A 21388-nucleotide genomic window follows, 5' to 3' on the forward strand; every position below is an offset into this window, starting at 1 on the left:
GTCTCATAGGCTAATTTAGCCAGTAGGTGGCAGACGAGACCCACGAAAGCTTCTACTGACTTGGGCCATTCGCATTTGAGGAAGCTTTTGAGTCTTGAGTCAGTGAAAAAAATCCCAATCTCTCCGGGCACCATGGCCTAGCCCGGCGAGAGAATTATCATGAATTCTGAATGAATAGGATTTGAATTAAGGAGATTTTACTGCCTAGAAAATGTAAATGAAATACTGCAATGCTATAGCCACTGGAACATAAATGTGGGGCCACAAGGCATCCTAGAGTTCAATCCCTCCATTTGCAGATGAGAAAACTGATACCCAGAGAGTTTAAGTTCAAGGGCATATAGCAAAAAACAAAACCAAAAACCAACGCCCAAGCCAAATACCAACCTATCAAAGACTGAATTCAAATCCAAAATCCTGCCCACTAAACCATGCTGTTTCACTTTTTAAAAAATGGAAATTAATTGAATAGACAATTAAGATTTCAGCCTAGCTTTCTTAAGATCAGACTCCATGTCTGATTCTTTCTTCTTTTTTTTCTTTCCTTTATTTATTATTTTTTTTTAGTGAGGCCATTGGGGTTAAGTGACTTGTCCAGGGTCACACAGCTAGTAAGTGTTAAGTGTCTGAGGCCGGATTTGAAGTCAGGTACTCCTGACTCCAGGGCCGGTGCTCTATCCACTTCGCCACCTAGCTGCCCCGTATGATTCTTTCCAGATGGAAAGGAGAAAAGATTAGTCAATAGAGTACTGTACTTGGTGTCAACAAGAACCAGGTTCTAATCTTGATTCAGATGCTTATTAGCTGTGTAACCCTGGCCAGATGATTGAGGCAAATATGATATCAACAGTGGAGATTATGATTAAAGGTCTTCATTCATGATATAATTGGATCTTTTAAAAAAATTTCTCAGGGGCAGCTAGGTGGCGCAGTGGATAAAGCACCAGCCTTGGATTCAGGAGTGAGTACCTGAGTTCAAATCCGGCCTCAGACCCTTGACACTTACTAGCTGTGTGACCCTGGGCAAGTCACTTAACCCCCATAGCCCCACCAAAAAAAATTTCTCAACATCAGTTTGCCCATCTGTAAAATGTGCATTATAGAAATGAAGCTCATAAGGGTGATGGGAGGAACAAATGAGATAATGTAGATAAGGCACTTTGCAATCCTTAAGTACCATTTATGTAAAAGTGAACTGCCATTTTTAATAACCTGTACTGTCCATGTGCTGATATTTGGGGAATAGTTGACTATGTGAGCCCCCTGTAGGTAGGAGGCTAGAATCCACTGGAACCAACACTGGCTTTGGAATCAGAAGAGCTTGATTAGGATCCCATGCCTTGGACCACCTGATTCACATTAGATTAGATTGAGAGCTAGGAAGGATCCTGGAGGTCATCTGGTCCAATACCTTCATCTGGCAGCTGAGGAAACTTTAATCAAGACAAGTCCATGGATTTGCCAGAGTCACAGGAGATAGAATATGGTGGAGCTAAGACTGGACCGGAGCTCCTCTTCCTCCAAATGCGGCCCACTTCCCACTCTATCATTCTTTTTTCCCCTATAGGATCTCTATCTCAGAAACAAACAAACAAACAAATGAACCCTTACCTTTTCTCTTTATGGAATGGAGGTTTTCTGAACAGAAAAGTAGCTGGGGATGGATGAATGAGTTAATTGAGTTAGTTTGCAAAGAAAAATAGTGTTTGCATCTGTAAAACTTAAGTTCTTGGTTGAGTCTTTAAAAAATAATGCTCCTTTACCCTAAAATGGTCATCAACAGTGTACCTGGAGAAAGGAAAATCTGAAGGCCCTTTTGTTTTGGTGTTTAAAAGAAGAAAAAAGATTATTGGCATTGTTGTTGTTCAGTCATGTCTGACTCTTTGTGATCCCATTTTTGGTTTTCTTGGCAGACACTGGAGTGGTTTCCCATTTCCTTCTTTTTTTGTGTGTGGGGCAATGGGGGTTAAGTGACTTGCTCAGGGTCACACAGCTAGTAAGTGTCAAGTGTCTGAGGCCGGATTTGAACTCAGGTCCTCCTGAATCCAGGGCCGGTGCTTTATCCACTGTGCCACCTAGCTGCCCCTCCCATTTCCTTCTTCAGCTGATTTTACAGATGAAGAAACTGAAGCAGAGTTAAGTGACATACCCAGGGTTGCACAGCTAGGAAGTAACTGAGGCCAGATTCAAACTCATGAAGAGGAATCTTCCTGACTCCAGGCCTAGTCCTCCATTTACTGCACCACATTGGTGGCAAGGTGGTAAGGAAGGAGAAAAGAGGCCCTGCATCCGTTCAGTGTTGTTTTCACTGAGCCAGAGAAAGCTGGTGAGAAAGAATTGACTGTTGGGCTTCCTTCTCAGCTTCCCAATGAACTCTCTACTGGTCAAGCAGGCATTAAGAATATGCAAAACCATTCCAAGAGGCAAGTAGGATGTGAACAGAGGAACTGAGTTTCAGTATTAGGTCTACCATATGCCATCTACCTTGAGCACAAGAAAGCAATTAACTTATCTAGATTCAAGCTTAAGGGTCTTCATTAGGGTTGTATTTGGATCCTAAAAATAACAAAATACCTAAAGCAGGTATTTGACAGAGTAGAAAGGGCATGTACAGGTGTGCGAGGGGAAAGGAGGCGTATCAATGGAATTGAATTACTGATAGAGAGTGTTGCCTTAGCATTTTTGAGGTCTTCCAGTTCAACTTTCTGACTTTACAAATGAAGAAACTAAGGTCGCAAGAGGGTGACTTGCCCTAGGTCACAAGGCTAGGAAGTGACAAAGTAATGATTAGAACATTCCTCCTGAATGGCCAATGGCAAGGACTGTCATTTTTCTCCCATCCTTACATTCCAGGGACTAGACAATATCATGTACATAAACAGCAGGGAAATCTTTATGAAATTGAATTCAGACACTCCTCTCCATTCCCTTGAGTACAGCCTTCTGAACGTCACCTTTTCATTTCCTTGTCGTGGAACAATAAACTCGTTTGGGGGTGGGGGTGAAGGGATTTGCTTAAGAAATTTAAAAAATGCATCTAAAGAAACTTGAGTGACTTGGCTGTTTTTGCTGCCTTAGTGTTTCCCTCCTCTCTCGTGTGTGAGGCATATGGTATCCAGTCTACAATGATTCTTGCCACCAACATATCCAGTATGATAACTGGCTGAGATTAGTGTAGATACTCAGCATCTGATGTCACTGTGTACCCCAGCATCCCTTTCCATGTAGAGAATTGCTAAAGAAGTGGTTTTCCAGAGAGTTCATTTGGGGGTAACAGTGGTAGAGGTCAGGCCCCGTGTGGCCTCCAAGGTACAACTCCGAGGCCTTGTGTTGGCAGTGCCCCTGCAATGATTCGGATTGCGAAGGGAGCATAGAGCAAGTCCCTTTCTTCTCCTTCACTGGAGATGCCTTCCTCTCTACCAGACCACAGTATTCCTTTGCTATCCACCTAAATCTGTCCCTAGGGAAGTTTTCAGCAAGCTCTTTCATGATGAGATATAAAAGATTCATAAGGCTTATGATGATAACCTTTTCCCCACCTTGGCCTCATTTGAGGTATTTATATTTTAGCATGGCTCAAAAGCCTTAAAACCTGATCAGATGTTCCATCCTCCACACTGCTGCCAATGCCTCTTTTTTAAAAAAACAAAACAAAACAAAAAAGGGGCGGCTAGGTGGCACAGTGGATAAAGCACCAGCCCTGGATTCAGGAGGACCTGAGTTCAAATCCAGCCTCAGACACTTGACACTTAACTAGCTGTGTGACCCTGGGCAGGTCACTTAACCCTCATTGCCCTGCAAAAAACCAAACCAAAACACCCCCCCCACAGAAAGAAAGAAAGAAAGAAAGAGAGAAAGAAAGAAAGAAAGAAAGAAAGAAAGAAAGAAAGAAAGAAAGAAAGAAAGAAAACCAAACCCAAACTTGTAGTGGGTCTCTGTCTCAATAATACAGAACAAAGTCATACTTTGGTACAATCTAGTTCATTAAGCCTTACTTTGGATTAGGCTACTTTTTTTGACAATGGACCTACTTGCTGATTCCTACTTGACATGCTATCATCTCCCACCTAGGAGCATTTGCAAGAGTCGACCCCTTGCCTGGAATGCATGAAAGTTCATATCTGACTTGGGACCAGTACATGCTCTAGCTCTTCAGTGAACCTTTTCCTGATTCTCCCAACTGAAAGTGTTCTCTCCCTTCTCAAATTTTCCTAGAGGTAAAACGGTCAGACATTCTACTTTGCTTCATCACAACTGTTTCCCCCAAAGTAACTCTCAGGAAAACCCTTTTTCTGCCCAGGGATAATTGATGGGCTCTACCCCAAGGACGCCTCCTGTCTCTGGACTCTGTCTCATCTGCTGTCACCATATCACCCAAGGTAGAGAATGTTAGGTAGGCTGTCAACCAACCCACCAATGTCTCCATACATTTGAAGGAGGGCCAGAAAGGCTCTGCAGAACCCAACTCTGTGGAGTTTTGGCAAAAAAAACCCCAGCTTGAGAATGACCCTAAAGAGTTAGAAGAAATGACTCTGATATCGAAACAACACATTTTTAAAGCAAATTTAATAAAGAATGCAAATTATCCATGTCCCACTTCATTCAATACAGGAAGCATGTGCAACCATGACAGAAGAGTTGAAGGGACTGACTGCCTTCCTGGCTGCCTGGGGAATGCAATCAGAGGCTTTCCCCTTGGACATCCTTCAGGCCATTGTGTAGAACCCTGGTCTCCAGCCTGGTAAAGGTGCAGTAGAACAAGTTCAAATCTTGCAGTCATTAGAATGGCATATGATGGTCCCTGGGACCCCGGAAAGGGGGAGCACCTCCTGCCCCTTGGAAATAGCAATATTTACCTCTAACTTTCAAGCATGGTCTTCAATGGTCCTTTAATTTCCCTGATAGCCCTGATACAATATATAGCGCTACAGAAACCAGGACAACAACAGCAAGGGAGTATGGGATTCCTTCAGTATTACTCATGATGCATGAGCGGACAATCAAATACCTAGGACAGCAGCTCTGTAGGAACAAGAAACCAGATCAAACAAAATGCAGAATTAAACTGGATTTTTTTTTAGTTGCTTTTACTTTGGAACCTTTGTGCCTCTTGACCCAAGAGTTAAGGTGCCCAGGGTGGAAAAGAACTCTTCCATTTCCTTCTGTAGAAGCTGATTTCTTTTCTCAGCATCCTCACGAGCCCGCTCTGAGTTTCTCAATCTTATTTCCAGCATTGTAAATTTCTTCCTCTCTTGGTCTAAATCTTCTTCTAACCGTGCCATCTGTTTCTTTAAGCCGGAACTGGCTTCCTCAATTCTTAAAACCAAGAGAAGAGACATCATTTTAGTCTTTGGCTATCCCAACAGAGTACAGAAACCATTCTGAAACCCTGGCTAAACCTGTTCTATATGTGTTGGGGCTGACTCACTAAAACTGACCTTAGAGATGATGGGTAAATCAAGCTCTGCCACTCACTGATATGCTGTCACTTTCTTGTGGCACTTTCTAGACATTCAGCAATAGACCTCAATATCATAATTATTTGTCTACAAGACATTTCCTCCTCGAAGGCAAGAACCCCAGCTGCTTCATTTTTGTGGCTTCCAAATATACAAAAGGAAAGCCCATACACTGTCATCCAGCATCTGCTTGAAAACCTTCAGGGAGGGAAAAACTTTCCCCATCTTAAGATGTCCCATTCCACTTCTGGGCAGTTGTCATTGTTAGGAAGAATTTTCCCACATCAGGTTTAAACTGGTCTCTTTACAAGCCCTACTTATATTATTCTTGGTTCTGCCCTCTGGGGCAAAAAGAGCAAGCCTAACCCCTTCTTTGTGTGACAGCCCTTTAAATACCAGAAGACAGCTATAATGTCCCACCCAAGCCTTCTGTTCTCTGGGCTCACCATGCCCAGATCTTTCACCTGATCCTCATACGTCACCAACTCAAAACTGTTCCCCATCTCAGTGGACCTTGTCTATTCTCCAGCTTAAGCTTTTCTTAAACTGGGGTGCTGGGGGCATCTAGGTGGCACAGTAGATAAAGCACCAGCCTTGGATCCAGGAGGATGTGAGTTCAAATCCAACCCCAGACACTTGACACTTACTAGCTCTGTGACTCTGGGCAAGTCACTTAACCCTCATTGCCTCACAAAAAAACAAACAAACAAACAAACAAACAAACTGGGGTGCCAAGAATGGAACACAATGCTCTGGATGAAGTCTTTTGTTTTGTTTTGTATCCACTGTACCACGTAGCTGCCCCTTGAAGTCTTTTTTTTTTTTTTTGATGAGGCAATGGGGGTTAAGTGACTTGCCCAGGGTCACACAGCTAGTAAGTGTCAAGTGTCTGAGGTCGCATTTGAACTCAGGTCCTTCTGAATCCAGGGCCAGTACTCTATCGACTGTGCCACCTAGCTGCCCCTTGGATGAAGTCTTAAAGAGACAGCCTAGTAAGAGCATCATGTGGGAGATAAGTGTCTCTTGAGTTTTTTTGGCTACCACATCACCCTGCCAACTCTCAAGATTGCAGCCCACTAAAAAGCCCATATCCTTTTCAGACCAGAGCCCAGTGCTTAGCACAGTACTTGGTATATAGTATTTCATAAATGCTTGTTGGTCAAATGATGCCTACTTATACCTTCCTCATCATATACTTGTAAAATTGATGTTTTGGTACCTAAAAGCAAAGCTTTACACTTACCTTTGTTGAATTTCATCGAATTGGATTGAGACCCAATTTCCTAATCTAGCATGACCCTTTTGGATTCTCACTCTATCATCTATTGTGTGATCTATAAATATGATGAGTATGCTGTCTTTGTCCAAATCATTAATATGAACGTTAACCAGCAGATAGCCAAGCACAGATCCTGGAGGAATTCCCCTAAGACCTCCTGCCACACTAACAATGCACCATGAACAACCACTCTTTGAGTCCTTCTATCCAACTAGTTCTGAATTCATTTCATCATATCACTCTCTGACTTATTTCTCTCCATCTTCTCAAGAAGAGTATGAAATACTTTATGAAAAGCTTTTCTAAAATCTAGGTAAACTATAGTCAGTCACCACATTCCCCCTCCTCTACTAGTTAGGTAACCACCAAAATATCAATGTCACTCATAACTTGAAGTCATGATGGCTCATTGTAATCAGATTACTACATCCCTTTTGCAATGTTCAGCATCCCTTTAAAGCTATTCTAGAGTTTCCCAAGGAATCAAAGTCAAGATCACTGGCCTGTGGTTTACAGTCTCTGTTCTCTTCACTTTTTTTTGGAAAATCAGGACCTTTGCCTCTCTCTAGTCCCATGATACATTTCCTATTTTCTATCTCCTTTCAAATATTACTAGAAGTGGCTCATGAACCATATCTGCCAGTTCTTTCAGCACCCAAGGGATGTCAGTTCTTTCTCTGGGCAACATGAATTGAATTCATCAAGAGCAGCCAGGAGCTCTCTTACCATCTCTTTAACTTATCTTGGGTACCACCTCCTTGTTAGTCAGTTTTTGTTCTGACATTCCCAGTGTCAGATATCCAGTTGTATACATGAGGAGAGACTAAAGATCAGTGAAAACTGTTACTCATCCTTGTTCATACAATGAGTACAAGTGTCAAAGCTTGGGACTCAGACCCAGACCTCCTTAATCCTAACTCCAATACTCTTTTCACAACAATGTACAGCCTCTCCTAATGAGGGTGAAAGTGTGGCGTAGTGGGTAGAACCCCTACCTGGTTGGGAGGTGGGGGCTTCTAGTCACATGACTAGGATGGAGTCACTTAACTGTTGTGAACTTGAGTATTCTCATCTGTGAAATGGGGGTGGGGATGCCTCTATTACACCTCAAATTACAAGAATGCTAGAAGGAAAAGATAAAGCTTTGTAAACCCTAAAGGGTAAAGATCACACAGACATAGGTAATACAAGGACGATTCACTAGTTAGTACTAGTGATTCAAAAAAGATCTTTTGAGGTAGAAAGATCATAGATCTACAGCTAGAATGGACTTTAGAAGGCACCTACTCCTCTCCCCTCATTTGACAGATGAAGAAGTTTATGACCAGAGATTAAGCTACTTGAAGCAGAGACAGGACTCAAACCTAGACCTTCTAGCTCTAAATATGAGGCGGTTTCCATTATACCCTGCTGGGTTTCAAAGGAAGAGATTGCAAAAATTATTATCCCCATTTTATGATGAGCAAAGACCCTGAATGAGATCAAATGTCTTGGCCATCATCACATAGCTAAATGATATCTGAAGTCTGATTCACACCCAGGTCTTCCAATTTCAGGTCCAGCAATCTACCCACTACTCCACACTGTGTCTAAAAGAAGAATCTAATCCTGTTTAATCAGTTGGTGGGGACCTCCAGCAGCTGTACCTACAAATGATTCCCATTCCATCACACTCATTGGGTGGTCATTCAGGCCCTTTCCTTGAAGGGATAAAGTGAAGAGGAATCCGTGAAACTAGAGGGCACAGTTATAGCCAAAAGGAAAGACAGCTCAGAGAGTTTCCTTGGAAGAACAAAGAAAGAATCTGGAAAGAGTATTTTTGTCATTTTTCCTAATGATAAAGAGAAACATCATTTCAAGGGGGGCACTTGGTTGTCTCACTTTAGAGTGTTCATGAAGAGCATAAGCAAAAAAGGCCACCTTGCAGATCACTGTACCTCACATACCAACCTTTCTGGCAGAGGATGGAACAGAGAAATTCCACAAGAAACCTCAGCTCCTCCAAACCAAGTACACTCTGGCACTTTGTGTCTTCAATATTAACATTAGCATAGAAGAAGGAAAAAACTGGTTGGAAAATGTGGTTCATAGTTTAAGAAACTGAAGAGACCAAAGACTTGTTGATTACAAAGAAGGCTCTTCTTTTTAGTTCTTTTTAAGAACTAATCAGAGGGTGCTGGATGGGGTAAGCAATGACTAACATCGCAAAAGTCAAACTGACTATATCTTATCAGACTGAAAGTGTCAACAGTGTGCACGACACACCATAGTGGGCTATCTGTTCAGATCACTGAGCAGTCTACTGACACCAAATTAGAAGGATAAAGATGAAAAGACAGTTCGTAGAAATGTAAAACTCCATCTGACCAATTTAAACAGTTACTCCTGAAACATGGGAAATATACAACAGTAAAGGCACTGATTCTGAAGAATACTATTTATTTCACCAATATAAAGCTGATATCATCATAAGGAGACCAAAAGAACCTAAAAACCACCTCAGTCCCCAAATCTTCTTGCCAAGCAGAGATGTGAAGCCAAAAGGTAACACGGCTTTGGTCAGTTCAAGTTTTAAACAAGTGACCAAAAAGTTGATCTGCCCTTGTTTCAGTATTGATCTATTTTCATCACTAAAGATGATGGAATCACTACAGTTAGACTTTAATGCTTCAGTACCTCAGGAAATAGAAGAAGATACTAAAGGGGATGTAGTTGTAAGAGTAGCTGGATTTGATGAAATATATTCAGAAGAAATCCATACTAGAAGCAAAAAAAAATCAAAACCTTCCTGGAGTTGATATTGAAGTGATTTTAATGAAGGGAAGATTCTGAAACCATGGAAAAGATCACAGTCCATCTATATTACTGCAAAAAACCCTTTCTAATTAATGATTACTTTCTAGTGTCTCCAAAATATTTATGAGAATGAATTAAGCAGACATTGAATATATGCTTGGTAAAAACAGAGGGAAACAGGCAGGTTTTTACAGCTAATTACTACAATAGAACATATTGTGCAGTCTCACAGTTGACTGAGTGGTTTGGAAAATATAGGATCCAACTCTAAGTGTTGATTGCCACAATGCTTTTGATTCTCTAGAGTAAAACAAAACTTTAAAGGCTCTCTTCCATCAAGGTGTCTCCTATGCATATGTTACCATTATATAACATTCCTTGATAGATTAACCCACAAAGAAAACTTTGTTCCATGATTTTCTGATCATCAGTATCAAGCAGGACTTGAAACAGGGAGAGATGCTCACTGAAAGCATTCCCCACTGGCATGAAGTCTTCTGCACAAAGTCTAAATGGAAAGAGGAGCCCTTTATGGTGGTATTCTCCAACTGCTACTGTTATCAGTCACCATTATACTGTTCACGCTGACCCTGAAGCATTAAAGGACCCCTTTACAGGGACTCAGATGAGATTGGCTTAGCAATCCATACAGGAAAACACAGTGGATGAAGAATGCATACTACTGAAATTAGGAGTGGTAGCTGGGTGGATCAAAGGATAATAGATTTAAGGCTGTGATGGACACTGGAGGCTATTTGGTTCAACACTTTCATTTTACAAATGAGAAAACTGAGCCCCAGAGAGGCTAAATTGCTTTGAGTTACATAGCTAGTATCAGAGGCAAGGCTTGAATTCAGGTGTTCCTGATTCCATGTCCAGTTCCCTATCTACTATGTGTACATTAAAACAGATATCTTGGACAAGGGCTGCAGATGCATCTTAAGTTGGCTCCATGATTGAAAAGTGGATGGGATCACATCTGGGAATCTCTGCAATGCTTTCAAGGACCTCAAGCAGCAACTTTAACTCTAATATTCTTTAGGTGATGCCACATCGCTGCAGCTCATGGTAATCCATGATCCCAGAAGAATCTAGATTACAAGGTGACTCAAAGGATAATTTGAGGTGGCTCAGTGGATAGAGTGGATAGAGAATATACATCTTCCCGAGTACAAATCTGGCCTCAGACACTTTCTGTTGTGTAACCTTGAGTAAGTCACATAACCTTGGTTGCCTCAGTTTCCTCATCTGTAAATGAGCTGGAAAAGGAAAAGGCAAACCCATACAGTGTCTTTGCCTAGAAAACCCCAAATGGGGTCACAAAGAGTCGGACATGACTGAAACAACTATTTAACAAAGGAACATAACTAATTTGTGGCATTCTATCAATAATGCATGTGGTATAAAAATCAAGGATGCATATAAAGAAGAGGAAGACAGAGCACATAGTGAGAGCCAGAAAAAACACAGGTAAATGGTCTGAGTCTTATATTATCTATGAGGGGGTAGAAGACTCAGGGGAATACCTATAGCCCATCAAGCAGGCCACCAATGGAGGATTAAAGTTAGCACATCCTTAAGAATTCCTCAGAATGAAAATGTATGGATGAGTTGTGCCCTGTTCCAATGGACCGCTCACAGCAAAGATCATGGTGCACCATGATCATACCAGAGCAGGACATAAGATTGAAACATAGCTATGTATATTTTATATGATATGCTATATAAGCATATGTAATATATAAATATATATGAATATATAGATACATGGGCATATATTTGGATATACAGGGTGACAGAAAAAGGGACTTAAAAGTCAGGTGGTTTTTAATTCTGGCACGGTAGGTAATGTTGAATCATATACAAGTTATGGAACAGGAGAAAGGTAAGATCCTATTAATGTGATGAAGATGTGCAGTATGAAAGGGAGTGACAATAGTTTTAAGGCTGGCTTAGAGATTGGTGCAGTAATTCTTCTATGAGATGATGAGGGCTTGGAGTTGAGTGGTAGGACTCCCCACATGTAAATATCCTCTCTACCTGCCTTCTACCATTTAGGAACCATTTTGGTTCATTGGCATCTCCATTAATGCTAAACTGGCCTTGGGGGTAGGGTAACATTAAATGGGGAAGGAGGCTGCTAGACAGATCCCCTCTTCATTTGCCTTGGTTGCCGGGAACTATTCTAAAGAACCTAATCATAGGGCAGCTACTATGTCACCCTAGATACTTTTGTGAACAAGACCACTGCTACCCACAGCATAAGAACACTGAACTAGAGCGACTTGACCTCGGGAATGACTGGGTCTAGCCCTCTCATTTTACAGAGAAGGAAGAGGTATTGTGTTCCAATGGAAAGTGGATTAGGTTTGGAGTTAGAGGGCCTGGATCCACATTCCACATCTAACATGTATTGCCTGTGTGGCTTTGGGCAAGTAATACTTGACCTCTTTGGCCCTCAGTTTCCTCATCTGTAAAAATGAGAAGATCTAGCTAGATGGTCTCTAAGAAGCCCTCTGCATTTCAGATCTCTGATCCTCCTTCCTATGTAGGATGCTGCTCCCCAGCACTTATATTTCTACAAGGTCACAAGGATTAACTTTGATTTCAGGTCCTCTGGTACCACATGCCATGATGAGCTTGTATGGGTTGGGGGGAGGCACTCCATTTTTTAAGGAATGGTTCCATTTCCTTTGGGCTCGGGGTCAAGGGGCACAGGCTCATTTCCAAGGTAGTTTTACCAAGATCGTCTCTACCCTCAAATTACTTGTCCTGCTGTCCTGCTCCCTCATCACATGATTAGCAAACGATGAGAAGCTGTCTTCCTGATCACCGGGGGGCCCCCCCCCCCCAGCTCAATCTATACTTTCTTCTAAGCCTGAACCATTTCCTCTGGGCTTAGAGACCCAGATAGCCTTATAGCTGCAAATACCTCCTGCACACATACCAATTACACCACAGACATACACCCACTGTACGCACAATCCTCCTGCCACACACCTAAGATTCAGGTATGAACTTGAAGCACCTCATAATCATTACTAATTTCTGGTTCATTCACCCTTAGCCTCAGATGTTGTTTTACAATTTGATAATAATGCTAGTTAGTGCTTTTCTTGCCTTTTATCTAGGCTACTTTATTGTCTCATAAACCTCACCTCACACTATCTTAGGAGCAAATTGGCAAGGGTTACTCTCTTCCATTTAACTGATGGAGAAACTGAGTCATGGGCAGGTGAAGCGACTTGCTCAGAGTCTGTACCCAGTAAATACTTGGCAGAGCTCAGAGAGCTGTTAATGTTACACTGCTAGCCCTGCAGAATTAGGGCTGGCACCGTAGCATTAGTTTCCCTAGGCAAAGACCAGCCAATGTTTGGGGGGCAGGGCAATGTTTGGGTCTAAGGGCCAATTGGGTCTTAGACCCAATGCCAAGTTTCTCCAGTGAACTTCCTCACCAACAGTGACACATACTCCCTGGGGAGGTATGACAGCTCTGCTCCATCTGCGTGGAGAGCAAAGAGGATGGGGAAGCGTGGCCTGTGTGTGCATGAGAGAAAGTCTCCTCCATAATTTTGTATCTGCTGACCTTGATAATCTTTCCCCTGTCCCTGCCATAAATGTCAAGTCAGCATCTTAAGATCTTCAGGTCAGGCTCCTTAAAGGAAAGGTTCTGTCTGGATGTAAAATGCAATTAGACTCTATTTCTTCCCTACTTAACCATGGGGAAGGAGAAATGACACACCAAGGGTAAGGCATGACTACATCAAGAACATAAAGAAATCTCTTCTTTCCACCACTCCTTGCTTGGATTATTCCTTCTAGGTGTGCTTTGGATGCCTGGCCTTTGGAAGCAGAATCACTTCCTGGAATGAAAGCTACCCTAGTCACTGGAAACTCAATTCTCAGGCACCTGCAAATGTGGCTCTAGGGACCCAGAAGTCATAAATGACATTATCTATTACTTTCCACATTGTTTCTTATCCCCTGTTCTGAAAATATACCATACTGTAGTCCTCCTTAATTATGCTGGAGTTACAAAGATTCAGTTCATTTTTATATGGTTCGGGCAAAACCTGCCTTGTTCATTGTATCCCACAAGTTGGGTCCTAAATGACATTATGGGTACCCAAGGTTGACCTTTAGTGATGATCAATAAAAACCCCTTAGTTTGACACATGAAGAGACTGAGGCTGAATGAGGTAAAGACTGAGTTCATTCAGTAACAGAACTAGAATTTGAACTCAGCTGGCTCTTGATCCACCATTCCTTTTTCTCTAGCTCCCATGTGGTCCTCTCTGCAAAGGGTCAGTAGTCATAGCTGGGGGACTGAGAAAACTTCTCAAATGAAAAACAACTGTCTTCAATACTCGTTGGGTCATTAATTTGACAGCGCCTTTCTGCCAACTTTCTTCCCATATTCCTCTCACCTTCTTGCTCCAACAGAATCCTTATAAGTCTTTCTATTGGTGGCTTTCCTTCTACAACTCTTGACTCCTGGGGCCCAAATTTGGCATATTCCTTGCTCTCTATTACAGTCTACTAGCCATTCCACTTCCACCATCCCTCAACAATCCTTCCTCTGCTGAAGTCCAGGCAATCTGTCTACATGACTCTTCCCTCATCTTTGCTGCTATCATTTACCAATCTCTGGCTTCCTTAGTAAGTTTAACACAATGGCTCAAGGTTTTATTTTTCACTCTATTTCCTGCCATCATCCTCAAGGTCTTAAATACTCATGTTTATAACCCTGACCACCAAATTCTTAACCCTCCTCAACCCCAAAGACACTCTTTCTTTTCCACTTTAGTCACACAACTGCAGGGTCACAGTTTAGAACTCATCACCGCCAAGATCTGGAAGTTTGAAATTCTACTCTCCTACCACAGTCTTCCATATTATTATCTGCTCTCTTGGTCACTCTAAACCAACTCTTTGCTTTCACTGTGATTTCTTGATCATTGAACCTCCTTATTCTCCTAGCTACTCTCTACCACTATGAAATGGCATGCCTTCGTAACCAACCTAGACTTTACTGGTTCACCAGCCACTTTAATGATTCATTGGCCCTTCCTCTAACCCTTTTTTACCATTGGATCTACTAATCTTCAATCTCATGTAATCCTCAACACCTGGTTTCTTTGCTCCTGGGCTGTTGAAAATCACTAGGGAAATTATTTAAAACAAACTGATTTCAAACACTATAAATTTACAGTGCTTAACTTCAGCTGGGTTTGCACTGCTTCTCAGAAATCCTTCTACTTTATTCTTAATGACTCCTTACCTCATTTCCCACAGCTGCTGTTCCAAACCTTTTCATCTCTCATCAAGTCCCCAGCCACCCTCCCATCCCTGCGTTTATTGCAGATGACTTAGCCTCTTATTTCACTAAAAAGATTGAGGCCCTCGATTCCTCACTTTCAGAACTCTAAACTTCTCAGAATTATTGCTTATTGTCTCCTACCCTCTTTTATTAGAGGAAGAGGTATCCCTATTCTTTATTAACAAAGATCCCTTTACTTGGGGCTTTTGATCCCATTTCTTGCAAACACAAGCCAAGAGAAAGGTTCTAGGAGGAGGAGATGGTCAACAATATCAGGTTGTGCAGAGATTGAGAAGGAAAAGAGCTAAAAAAGGCTATTCAATTTGGTGATTAAGACCTCATTTTAAGGAAAATGGTGAGGATAGGAATCAGAATACAAAGGCTTGGGGGAAGAGTGGGTTGTAAAGAAGTAGAGACATGAGATACAGAGATTACTTTAAGTTGTTTAGCCACAGAGTAGAAGAGAGAGAGATGGGGAGGTTAACTAGATTGAGCAAGCAAGGTCAAGGAAAGTGAGTTTTTAGGATGAGAACCCTGAGCATTTTTCTAGGTAGATAAGAAAGACAAGAGCTAGAATGAGAGAAGAGAGATGATTAATGGATTTGATACAATTGATCTCATCTCCTCTCCTCTTCTTGGCTACTCTCTGAGACTACACATTTTCCTGTTTCTCCTCCCTTTTTAACTGATGTATCTATGTCTTCTCTGACACTTATTAGTTATGAACCCATGAGCAAGTCAGTTAACCTCTCTGCCTCAGTTTCCTCCTCTGTAAAATGAGAATGTTGCTCTTAATGGTCTGTAAGATTCCTTCCAGCTATAAATCTGTGATCCTATACCAAACTTATTATTTTTTACTCAAATAGTATTCTCCCACTTGATTTTCCTGGCGGTGCACCACCATTCATCTCATCACCCATGCACATAGCCTTGATAGTTTTATCAAACACCTTTTAAAGCCAATAAGTTACTAAGTCCTATTACTTCCACCAGGATCTCTCTAGAAAACTTCCCCTCTCTATTATTCATTGTCACTACTGCAATAGAGGCCTCTCATATGGCATAGGACAGGGGGAAACTATTGGGGAAAAGGTTAAAGTAACTCCTTATTTCCAAGGAAAACCAATTCCTTATTTCCACAACATCTCTCAAATCCATATCCCTCCTTTAAAAGAAAATCTGATTCGGGGCAGCTAGGTGGCGCAGTGGATAGGGCACCGGCCCTGGAGTCAGGAGTACCTGAGTTCAAATCTGGCCTCAGACACTTAACACTTACTAGCTGTGTGACCCTGGGCAAGTCACTTAACCCCAATTGCCTCACTTAAAAAAAGAAAAAAAAAAGAAAAAAAAAGAAAATATGATTCTCTTAGAATTTAAGGTTCCATGGTTTTCCTCATCATTTTCCCATCTTAGTTTTCAGCCCTAATAATGTCCTGTTTCTTTGATTAATTTAATTTATATACTGCCCAGTGTTCAAGATGGCAGCCAAAGAACTTCCTCCTATTCTATCTCAAGCTTCTTAAACTTCTCTACTGCAATGATGATGATGATGATAAATTGCCCTGAACAAGTTACTTAGCTACTAAGTGTCCCAGACAAAAGTTGCATGAAAGGAGCTGATCTGCATTGATAGCAGGAGTTTCCTCACTGGGAATTACCTTTATCGATGAAATAATAGCATCATCATCATCACCACCATTCAGATTTTTACAGTACCCATAGTTTCTAAAATTTCTTCATGACAATCGCGTAAGGTCGGCAGGTAGACATTACCATTACCTCAGTTTTACAGCTGAGGAAACTGAGTCTCAGAGAAGTGAAGTGACTTGGCAAGTTATGAAAATAAAGGCCCAAAATCAACCAGCAGAGGTTTATTAAGTGCCTACTATGTGCCAGGCACAGTGCTAAGCAGAAACAAGTCTTGAACCCTGATCTTTTGATGCTTTGACCAAGAAACCCTGACAAGCAACACATCTCCAACCATGAACAATGCCTTCCATCATGCCTCTCCTACAAAGAGACCCTAGAACATTGCCCATCTCCAATCTTTCAATGTGTCAGCCTGCTTAGCACCCACAGGAAGCAGAACTCTGTGCTAGGCAGATTCCCGTGCTCTGGTCTGTTACCACAATGTAACTTCATTGCTTAGATGACTCAGAATAATGAGGCTGTAAGGAACTTGGAAGACCAGAGAGACCACTCCTTTGCCATTGGGCAGAACTATATTTAAGCTAGCCCAGACAGGAGAATCTATCCAAAAAAGGCAGTCCCCAGCCCCCACGCCTCTAGAAATCTCCCTTAGGCTCCAAAGAACATGAGACAGATGTTTTTATGATGATTTCAGTGTTCTGAATTCTCAGATCAAAGGTGTTCTGATGAACAAAAGCTATTATTCATTTAGCATTCATTCAGCAAATATTTACTGAGCTGGGCCTACTATGTGAAGGCATAATGCTTGAGACAAATAGCTGCCAAAACAAATCATATGTGAACCTAAGTTTTTCTCTTGCATATATGAAAAGGAAAAAATCCTAAAAAGTGCAACTTCACTTGGTTTTTCTGTCCTAAGAATCTTTCCCCCTGGAAAATCGATGAGTTGCTACCTTTAGGGGCCTATTTACATGAAAAACGGGATTACTAGCAAGGGGACCTGGCATGTTCCTAGGTAGGAGCAACTGATATACAGTAGAAAGCTACTGTGTCCTAGGACCCCAAAGCAACAAGACCTGGCATGATAGGTCCAGTGATCAAGCCAGACACTTGGCCCTTCAGAACCCAACTGCCTGTCTCTGCTGGAAACGCTCAAGCTTGCTAATTTCAACAGGCAGCAGATTCTCCTGATCTGTACAAAAATAGCTCCATGATACCAGACTCAAAGAGACAGCCTCACAAGCATCCCTAGGTTCATAGGGTGACATTTACCTTCTTAAACTAGTTTCATATTCAGTTCTTTGTTTGCTCAGTTCTGCCTTGAGCTCTGTGACCAGGCTCTGCAGGGCGTGGGAGCACTGGGCAGAGTCCCTGGACATGCTGTTGTAATTGTTCCCCTCGCTGCCGCTGCCGTTCAGAGTGCTGACACAGACTGCCAGCCTCTCAGTACTGTCCCCCAGTTCTGCTGGCCTGATGTCACTGCTGGCGCTTGGGGAGCCTTGAGGTGGCCACTCAAAGCGGGCCGAGCTGCAGGGTGACGAGCCGCTGGCATGGCAGACTGGGCAGTTGCTGACTGAGTCTACCACCGAGATCTCACAAGAAGAGGTGGACCACGCCATGCTGGCCACACTGTGTGCGCTTGTGGAAGGACTGCCTGAAGGCACGTTGTCATACGTGGAGAGTCTCTGGGGTAAGCTAGAGTCTTTAGCCCTGTCGCCAGATGAGGTCCGACGGTGACCACGAAGGGAGGACAACCCATTCATGAGCCAGTTTCCACTGCTGGGAAGGCTGTTGATGTCCAAGGAAGAGCTAACTAGCTTTGGACTCCCTGACTTGGCCCCTGGTTGCCGGAAGGAGTACTTCCAGTTGGGCAGAGTTTGGACCTTCTTACTGGGACTGGTGGCAGTTTTGTTAGGGCAAGTCTGTGTACGCCGACTGATCCGCTCCTGGGTAGGCTTGGGAAGGGTCCCTACGGTGGCACTGTCCAGGGAAGCAGTCCTCTTAGAAGGCCCATCAGTGAGACCAGAGGGGTTGGTCTCTTTCCAGCCTTCCTCCACATGCTCCTCCAAGATCCATTCTGCTGCACTACGTGGAGCAGTGGACTTGACTTCTGGCTTGGGGGCTGGAGCATCGCTGGGGGCATCACTGGGGGCATCGCTGTGGGCAGCGCTGAAGAGCTGGCTGTGTTTACTAATCAGGATTGTCATGAGATGCTGGACAAGAGATGTGCCTGCGAGGAAGCAGAGGGAGGTCATGAGGGTTAGAGGACCCCGCCATGATGAGGGAGAGCTTTTTGGTCCCTCCCCCATAGAAGTGGCAGGCATAATGCAAACCAGGAAAACCAGGGAAATACTTGGGAATTTCCATCCTGGAAATATATATGATCCATCCCTAGAAATGGCAGGTAGACTGCAAACCAGGAAAACCAGGGAAATACTTGGGAATTTCCACCCTGGAAATATATATGATCCATCCCTAGAAATGGCAGGTAGACTGCAAACCAGGAAAACCAGGGAAATACTTGGGAATTTCTAGCCTGGAAAAATATGTGTATGTTCATATACATATAGGCATGTGTCTATATACACACATATAATATGTACATGTTATATAGATGTGTATATATAGAGATGTGTGTATATATACATGTAATATCCCATTTCAGTTTTACTCTATTAAAAGGACATAAGACTAAGATTTTGGGGATGCACACACATACATACACATACACACGCTTATTAAAATAAACACATACCCCAGGGAAAGGCACTTAACCCTATTATAGTCTCAGTTTCCTCATCTGTAAAATGAGCTGGAGAAGGAAATGGCAACCCATTTCAGTATCTTTGCCAAGAAAACCCCAAATGGGGTCACGAGGAATCATACATGACTGAAAAATGAGTGAAAAACACACTGCTTTTGGGAACACTGGGCACTGGAACTAGGGAAGGTAAGTATGTCGTTGGTGAAATCTGTCCAGTAAGCAGATGTTTTTAAACTCTGGAAAACCTGCTTCAGAGGAAAGTGTGAAATTGGAAAAGGCAATGTAACTGAAATAAGGCACAAATGTGTAAAAATCAATAAAAGTCACAGAAATATATATAGAAAGAAGGCTGACTTTGGAACCCCAGGACTGGAGTTCAAATCCTAGCTCTGACACTTACTACCAATGTGACCTTAGCCTCCTCTCTTAAAATGGGGCGGAATGGTGGTGGTGGGACTCGAAGGTCCCTTCCAGCTCTCCCTCCAGGTTTGATTCTGTTGAGATGCAGAGGACTAGTGTAAAATAACATCTATGTCTATGTCTGTGTCTGTGTCTATGCCTGTATGTGTATGTATGCATATGTCATACTGTCAAATTACACGATTACTGAATTAGGCATTTTGGGGTAACTGCTTCTTTGTTACGAGGGAGTATCAACTGGGAAGAAGGAGAGGAAAGACTTTTCTAGGAATGAGTTCGATGTAAATACAAAAGACATCAATAAAACTTATTTTAAAAAGAAAGAAGGGACAAATTATTGATACAGCGATCTTGAAGGTTAAGGAGCTGTTTCATCTTCCAAAACAAGATTTTGTTTAGGACGAAGATTCTCATTTGGATCTTCTTTCATGTGCGATGTGTCCCTATGTTTAGTGCTACACACAATTATAAACAGGCCCTTGGAAACCAGGCCCCAGAGTAGGTAACCTCAGCACTTAGACATCAGACTCACAGCAAATGCCTGCCTGGGCACTAATCATTGTTCCAAACCTTCGGACAGAAAACAAAATCTATAAGATGGTAAGGGGGAAAGGTAGGGGACAGATCAGGGATGCTAAACTGATCATTTCAGGCTTTCTAGAAGAGGCACCAAGTACCCCAGGGAAATGTGGTCATTGTTCCCTAATTAATAGCTGTAGGGCCAGCCAACTCAGCTACCACACACATAAAGCCCCTTTCTTCTGGGGCAGGCAGAGGTCCCACAAGCTTTAAAAACACCCACTTTTTATGAGGCAACAAATTGTTTCTGTGCTTTTCCATTGGAGCTATTTGAAGTGGAAACATCCCACTTCAACTTGGAATTGAACAATGGCTGAATTTCACATTTTTTTTTCAAGAAGGGAAGGGGAAAGGAATAAGTATTTATACAGTGCCTACTATGTGCCAAGGATCATGATAAATGCTTGACAAATATCATCTCATTGGATCCTCACAACAACCCGGTGAGGTAAATGCTGTTATCATCTCCATTTTACAGTTAAGGAAACTGAGGGAGGCAGAGGCTAAGTGACTTGGCCAAGGTCACACTGCTAGCAAGGCTGCATTTGAACTCAGGTCTTCCTGACTCCAGACACAGGAATCTATCTACTGCTCTACCTAGGTGCCTCAAGGACAAGGCATTGTTGAAGAGGGGTGACATGATCAACTAAATTAGCCCCATCTGTGGTCAAGGAAACAATTATCACTTTATTCTCATGATCACCATCATGATAAAAAAAAAGGTACTAAGTGCTTTCCACTCTATGTGATGCATGAAGTAAGCTCATCAGGTACAACATTTGCTCTCAGGGAGCTTACAATCTGGAACCAAACTGGGCTTCATCATCAAATATTTACTTAGCCAACTACTATGTACAACATGTACTATGTTGGGTAGTGGAGGATTGGGAAATATAGCTAATAATAATAATAATAATAATAATAATAATACCTAGCACATAGAACACTTAAAATTTTGCAAAGTACATGTGGATAAAAATGCTATGTTTATATACACATACATATATATATATATACATACATACATATGTGTGTGTGTGTTGGGGCAGCTAGGTGGTACAGTGGATAAAGCACCAGCCCTGAATTCAGTAGGACCTGAGTTCAAATCTGTCCCCAAACAC

The 21388-nt window shown here is 42.3% G+C and overlaps 1 protein-coding gene across 7 annotated transcripts in view; it reads right to left on the reverse strand.

Moving 5' to 3' along the window:
• Positions 1 to 4549: 4549 nt before the first annotated feature.
• The window catches only part of ARHGAP22 (Rho GTPase activating protein 22), a 406983-nt gene continuing 390144 nt past the window's right edge, over positions 4550 to 21388 (reverse strand). For all 7 annotated transcript variants that reach the window (XM_043980595.1, XM_043980594.1, XM_043980593.1 and 4 more), the window contains 2 exons: positions 17777 to 18734; positions 4550 to 5316 (listed from right to left, as the gene is read on the reverse strand). In XM_043980595.1, the coding sequence (XP_043836530.1) occupies positions 5088 to 5316; positions 17777 to 18734 (1187 nt within the window). In that variant the 3' untranslated portion in view covers positions 4550 to 5087. The remainder of the gene's footprint in view (positions 5317 to 17776; positions 18735 to 21388) is intronic.

This window comes from Dromiciops gliroides, chromosome 2 (assembly GCF_019393635.1).
Source record: "Dromiciops gliroides isolate mDroGli1 chromosome 2, mDroGli1.pri, whole genome shotgun sequence".
In the NCBI taxonomy this organism is placed as follows: Eukaryota; Metazoa; Chordata; class Mammalia; order Microbiotheria; family Microbiotheriidae; genus Dromiciops; species Dromiciops gliroides.